Genomic DNA, 7,008 nt, shown 5'->3' on the forward strand with positions numbered 1-7,008 from the left:
ATTAATCTTAGTATACTTACATATGTGTATATACATTCCAAATATACTTGTATATGTACTTATATGTATTCTAAATATATTTACATATGCACTTATATATACACACTATATATGTATTCTATATTATATAGGTACTTATATATTCTAAATATACTTATATATGCACACATATATATTCTAAATGTACTTATAAATGCATATATATATTCTAAATATAATTATATATTGCACTTATAAATACTCTAAATATACTTATATATATATTTTCCCTATTGAATGAAATGCCCTTATGAGCACTAGCTATTTCATTTTTGTTTATGTGTCCCCAGTGTCTAATATGTAGTGGACATAATAAATGTTTATTGCTTGGTTATGATGCTATGATCAAAAGTGGATTATTCCTCTTTTATTTTTTTAAAAAGAGGGATTCTGGACCTACTGTTTTCTTTTATGAGGGGACAGCCTCTCCCAGTGCAGATCAGCAATTGGGCTGCACCACATCATCTTAGAGAGTTGTCTAGAGCACAGAATTTAAGCAATTTGTCCACGGTCAAACAGCCTGAATATGTAAGAGGGAACCCTTGAACCCAGGTCTTCCTGGGTCCTCAAACCCTCTCACTTCTCCAGATTTGGACTAACATACCGTACTATTTACCCTCCTCCTCCTTTCCCTCCACCTTTTCTTCTTCACCTAAGATCTGATCACATGAAAACCACTCCAACGCTTGCTGAGTATTTTGCACTTTCAGATTTAATTTTCTTATAAAGAGGCTATCCTATACAATAAGTTGTGATGATGAATCCTTGCCAGCTGGGTAGGTTTCTTTTACTGATCTAACTTCAGAATTGCCAACCCAGTCCAGCCTTCATTTGAGTTATGCAGTGGAATTTTCTCTAGGATTCTTTTCTCTCCCTTCTGACCTTTTCCCAACCTCTACCTCCACCTCACTTTTTTCTTAATGCCCAAGTAGAGAAGGGTGGACATAGGCAGATGAGCGGGTGGGTGTGTTCAGCCCCTATAGTTTGTGACCCAGAGAAATGGGAGTGACATTGCTGGAAACAATAAAAGGACTTTTATTGGTGTATGGAAGACCTATATATAAAAGTCACATTTAAGGATCCTGCAGTTTAATTCAGCAGCCTTCCAATTTGCTCAGTGTTAACACAGCATCAGCTGCTAAGCCAAGTTCTCTGAACGAAGAACTATTCCTCAGACATTCCTGGGTGAGTAGAATTTCTTTTCTGTGGGTCCAATCAGCTAAATTCATTGAATATTAAGAAATTTCTTGGATGGTACAATTTCTTTCCAGTGGTATAATACGTTAGGATGTAAGCTAGCCAAATAGAAAATAGGGCAAAGCAAATAAAAGCCTTTGAAAACAATTCAATTTTATCTTATGAGATGCTAGAATTTTTTATGGCAATAGTCTAAAATCTATGAACATTTGACATGAAATATGTGGTGGTTCCTTGACTGAAATTAGAAAATGAAATATGCCCATGAAGAATGATTTCAATAATTAAAGAAAGTTGATGAAGACAGATTTGAATTACTTTTCCTCCTGCAGTCCTGCATAAAGAATGCTGGATTTGAAGGTAAAAGGAATTTGTTTCCACCAGGAGTGATTAACCTGAAGTTGGCAAACTTTTTTTGAAAATATATTTTGATAGTCATATTTCAATATAATTAGTTTTCTTTATAATCCTACGTATTTTATTTTATATTTTTAAAGTATTTTTTTTCTGAGAGTCCATAGGCTTTCCCAAACTGTCCAAGGTATTCTTGACACAAAACTGATTCTCTAAGCATCTGTTTCTCTCTATGTCCTTCTCCCATCTTTACCAGTGACCACATGTGACATTTTTGGTATCTGTTACTCGTGACAGGAGAGCTTCATTTTGTCCATTTTCTTTTGCCTTATTTCACATATCCTCTTCACCTTCCATGTATCTATCCCTTTTCTCAGTTCTGTTGTTTCTCATGGTACCAACATATACCATGTTTGCTGATTTAATCTTCTAGCCTGGGGCATTTAAGTTCTTCCCACTTGTCTGCTATGTTGGAACTCCAATTATGAGCAGCCTTGTAAAATTATTTTGTCCTGTCTTTCTTCTGTATATAAAGTTACCACAGGTGGGCTCACCTCAAATCTTGCTCTATAAACTAGCAACTCTGCTTTTCCTGCTTGAACCTAAGTTCAAATCCCACCTCAGTCACTCATTAGTTTTGTGACTGCAGGTAAGTCACAACCTTTTTCAGCCACAGTTTCCTCATCTGCAAAATGGGGATAAGAGTAGCACCTACCATGTAGGGCTATAGTGAAGACAAAATGAGATAATCCTTGTGAAGTACTTTGCGAGCCTTAAAGACCTATCATCATCATCATCATCATCAATCTTTATCAGGCATGAGCAGTTTCAGAATTCTTATAAAATGTAAAGCATCCACTTGGTCTAATGTTAAATAGTGAAGATAAAGTTATCATAGGCAAGCTTTCCTCACACCTTGCTCTTTGCACTGGCATCCCTGCCTTTCCCACATATATAAGAAACCTAATCAGTATACTTAAGAAAATTCAACTTGTTAGGTAACTTCATTCTTAAGCCACATGATATGTGTATATGTGTTTCTGTGTGTACATAAGTAACCTGAATAGATTTTTTTGAAAATTTTAATATTTTAAAATTACATGTAAAAACAATTTTTAACATTTGGGTTTATTTTTTAATTTTGAGTTTCCAATTTTCTCCCTTTCTCCCCTCTCCCCTCCTAGAGAAGGCAAGAATTTTGATATAGAATATATGTATACACTGGATAGATAAAAAAAAACAATTTGGACTTGCTTAAGTTTTAAATGTTCCCTTTTTTTCTTTCCCTTTTAGTGAAGATGGTTTTTGCAAGAGATGTGGCAAGAGCCATCATGGTCTTGTATGTAATTGGCTTCCTTACAAATGCTGAAGGGAAAACGATTAAGTAAGTATTGTAGCCTGGTTAGATTGGTTGGTCAACGGGACAACAGTTGTCTTTCATTTCATTCTGGAAAATGGGAAGGAGTGAGTGAATCAAATGATTGACGTTCTCTCTTCTTTCTCCTTCCACTTTTCTCCTCCTTTCCACCCTTTTGTTCACACTCTATGCTCTTCCTCCCCAGGAAGAGAGTGGTGACTGAAGTACAACTGATGCACAACTGGGCTGAGTACCTTAACGACAGAACCAGGTTGGCCTGGCTGAAGAGGAAGCTTGCAGAGATAATTGATCCTAATGATATCCCTGGAGGGCTCCCTAAACCCTCTAATGAGATCCGGCTCCAAAAGAAGGCAGATCCCAGTCGGGCTGCAAACCAAGTAGCTCCAGGAGAGAAGACACTTGGGAAGACTAGCAAGGCTGATGTGGACATACTGTCCAAAGTCAATCCCTCCCGAGAATAGGTTCAGCAAGCGGTTGGGTCACTGTGGCCTGAGCCCCTGTGTCTCAACTGTCCATGCTGCTGACTGTTCTGGCTCCGTTGAAATGATAAAGGTCCATGGGTTGTCCTAGCCCCTAACCAGCTGCGCACAAATGACAGTCCTTGCGGTTAGTTCATTTTATAGTCTGTTTTGATCCTAACTATATTGATTTAAAGAGAACTTCCCATGATGTTATTTCTATCACTAATTCTTTTGAATGTATGTCTGTGTTCAACTTATAAAAGAATAAAATTGTACTTTCAAATCTCTCTTCTGCTTTACAATGCCAAATAAAATCCTGCCAATGATAATGTCAAACATGAAACTTAGTATTTGTAATGATTTATAAGTATGTTGAGTTATGACTGATGTAATAAAATGACAGAGCTAAAAAGGCCCCTAGACTTCACTTAGACCAACCACCTCCTTGTACACTACCGGTGTAGAGTGGTACAGTGTTTAAGGCACTGGACCTGGAGTCAGGAAGATGAGTTCAAATCCAGCCTTAGACACTTACTAGCTGTGTGACCCTGGGCAAATCACTTATGTTTATCTCAGTTTCCTCATCTGTAAAAAGGAGATAAAAATAGCATATATCTCCCAGAGTTGTTGTGGGGATCAAATGAGATAATGGTTGTAAAGTGCTTACCATAGTAACTGGCAGCTAGTAAGTGCTGCATACATGTTAACTATTGTTACTATTATTATATTTATCTAATGGTGAAATGGGCTGTTCCAAAGAGAGTGACCTCACCATCACTGGTGGTATTCAAGTAGAGGCTTCATGGCAACTTACTGGGATACTGCAAGAGATGATTCCTACTCAACTCAGCTTACTGACCTCTGAGATCCCTTCCTTTTCTGAGATTTTGTGATTTTAAAAAGTAAGCTTTTGGACAAGGAGCCAATGGCATTTTGGGTCTTACTTAAACTGGGCTGGTTATGACTGACTGGAATAAGATCCACATGAGTCCAGGGCTTTGCCAATGTGTAACAGGCTAATTACACAGGAGGTACTTAATAGATGTTTGTTGAGTTCTTAAGAGGTTCTGTTGAAAAAGAAGTGAAGGGGACAACAGTCAGTCTAGGTGGAGTGTGCTGGGGAAGACTTTAGACTGACTTTCAGTTTCACTGGTTTCTTCCACTTGAAGCTAAGTAAGTCTTCTCTTAGAATTGTGTGTGTGTGTGTGTGTATGTTTCTGCTGACCCAGTTTTGGATATCAATTCAATATATTCTTGGAAACCAGGCTATGTAAAATGGAACTGCAAAATACTGATCATACCCATGAGCTTTTTTAGTTCCATAACTTATGCATTATTTTGGTCACTAGATGGAGGGCTTGTTTCATTGCTGAGGCAAAATGCTAACTAAATCACACAGTTTCCTTCAATATTTCAAGGATATATGATGGTGGGCATAAGTATTCTCTCCCAACAAAAAGATCTCAATCCCTAAGACTTGGAAGAGTCACTAGGAATGAAAAATTGCCCCCCTCTGTGCCCCATCTGGATTTAAATATTATTGTTGTTCAGGCTTTTTTTAGTCATGTTCAACTCTTTGTGAGCCCATTTGGGATTTTCTTGGCAAACATACTGGAATGGTTTGCCATGTCCTTCTCCAAATCATTTTACAGATGAGGAAACTGAGGCACACAGGGTTAAATGATTTGCTTAGATTCACACAGCTAGTAAGTGACTGAGGCTAGATTTCAACTCAGGTCTTCAAGACTTCAGGCACAGCACTCTATCCACTGGGCCACCTCGTGGGCCCTTTAGACATCGTATTTGGCTTAATTTTGGATTCTTTCAACATACTTACACATGCACATGTTATCTCCCCAAGTAGTTCGTAAACTCTCTGAGAGCAGGAATTGTTTCATTTCAGTCTCTGTATCCCTAACGCCTAATGGGCACATTAGAAACACTTCATAAATGCTCATTGACTGATTGGTGGATTAATGAGTTAAATTTGCTTGTTCTTGGCAGTCAGAGTTGACCATTAGTCTGCCCTCCTTAAGAGTAACATTAGAGCTGAAAAGGGCACTTGAGTAGGTCCAAATATTAAGCTTCTCTGTCAGAACAGAGCCTTTAGGAATCCAGACTTACTTTTATGTCACAGGTATGTCCTTGAAAGGGAACTGAAGTGGAAGAGCTTCATTCACTCATTTATTCATTCATTCATCAACCATTTTATGGAGTACCTGCTGCTCTTCTAGGTGCTGTGGGAGAGTTTTAAAAAGTGAATAGCATATGGACTAGTCCTAGTGAAGCTCTCAGTTAAGGAGGGGCCTAGGTCTCTTGCCTAGGAGTGAGACAGGAAGGAAAGAATTAGAGAAGGCTTCAGGTAAACTAGTGGTATCAGACTCAAACAGAAATGAATCGGTTAACTCATATTGACATCTTGTGGTGGTGGTGGTTGTTGAGTCTTATCTGACGCTTTGTGACCCCATTTGGGGTTTTCTTGGCAAGGATACAGGAATGGTTTGCCATTTCCTTTTTCAGCTGATTTTACAGATGAGCAAATTGAGGCAAACAGGATTCAGTGACTACTTGCCTAGGGTCAGGCAGATAGTAAGTGTTTGAGACCAAATCTGAGTGTATCTGTCTCTAGGCCCAGCACTCTATCCACAACACCACCTAGTTGCCCTATATTGGCTTAAAAAAAAACAAAATTTCAAAGTAACAACTATGTTGTATTGTATTTTTACTTATTTTGTTAAATATTTCCCAATTACATTTTAATCTGGTTGGGGCAGTACTCAAGAGTTTTGCCTCCACTTGTGCCTGCAAGTTCTACCAACAAAAAAAACATTTATTAAGCACCTGCTACATGCAGAGTCCTGCGTTAGGTTGTTATAGGTAGCACTTCCATGGAGCAAGCATTCAAGCAAGGTGAGGCATAAACAGCTACTTGGGGCCAGGCTTGTCTATTATATAACCACAGACAGGATCAGAAATGTGCAGTCTCTGTAATAGTGTATCAATCAAGAAATTAATCAACAAACATTCATTAAGTGTCCAGCATTGTGCTAGATAAGTGGAGGTACAAATACAAAGAATCAGTTCCTGCTATTAAGAAGCTTACATTCAAACAGAAGAGACTACAGTAAATTTATACTGAACCAATCTCAAGGGAATAAATACTAGATAGTTAAAAAAAAACTAAGGTATTTAAGAGAAGGGAGCAATTAGCAATTGTGTGTGTGTGGGGGTGATCAAAGAAAGGCTTCATGTAGAAGTTGGTTCTGGAGGTGGTTTTGAACGAAGGGAGGGGTTCTATGAGGCAAAGGTGAGGAGAGATAGGGTATGGGGACAGCTAGTGAAATAAGAAATGGAAATATGAAACTGAGTATAATGTGTGAGTAACTGAAAGAGGGACAGTTTGGCTGGATTGCGGAGTGAGTACAAGTGGTAATAATGTGTAAGGAAAGGTGCTGGTGGCAGGGAAGGGAGCAAGTATTTATTAAGTGCCAGATTAAGTGCTAAGTAATTTTACAAATATTATCTCATTTGATCCTGCATCAAAGGGTCCAGAGACCAGGTTATGAAGACTTTTAAAAG

The 7,008-nt window shown here is 38.2% G+C and overlaps 1 protein-coding gene across 1 annotated transcript; it reads left to right on the forward strand.

The window, feature by feature from the left end:
* The first annotated feature begins 1,139 nt into the window (after positions 1–1,139).
* Positions 1,140–3,772, forward strand: PTH (parathyroid hormone). The gene is made up of 3 exons (XM_072622015.1): positions 1,140–1,224; positions 2,884–2,974; positions 3,153–3,772. The coding sequence occupies exons 2-3, from the start codon at positions 2,889–2,891 to the stop codon at positions 3,427–3,429; spliced, it is 363 nt and encodes a 120-aa protein (XP_072478116.1). The 5' UTR covers positions 1,140–1,224; positions 2,884–2,888; the 3' UTR covers positions 3,430–3,772.
* The last annotated feature ends 3,236 nt before the right edge of the window (positions 3,773–7,008 follow it).

The sequence above is a fragment of the Notamacropus eugenii genome, chromosome 6, assembly GCF_028372415.1.
Source record: "Notamacropus eugenii isolate mMacEug1 chromosome 6, mMacEug1.pri_v2, whole genome shotgun sequence".
NCBI classification, from domain to species: domain Eukaryota; kingdom Metazoa; phylum Chordata; class Mammalia; order Diprotodontia; family Macropodidae; genus Notamacropus; species Notamacropus eugenii.

Coding starts and splice junctions, on each gene's coding strand:
- PTH (XM_072622015.1), top strand. CDS start 2,889: ATGGTTTTTGCAAGAGATGTGGCAAGAGCCATCATGGTCTTGTATGTA. Junction 2,975..3,152: donor GCTGAAGGGAAAACGATTAA/GTAAGTATTGTA, acceptor CTTCCTCCCCAG/GAAGAGAGTGGTGACTGAAG.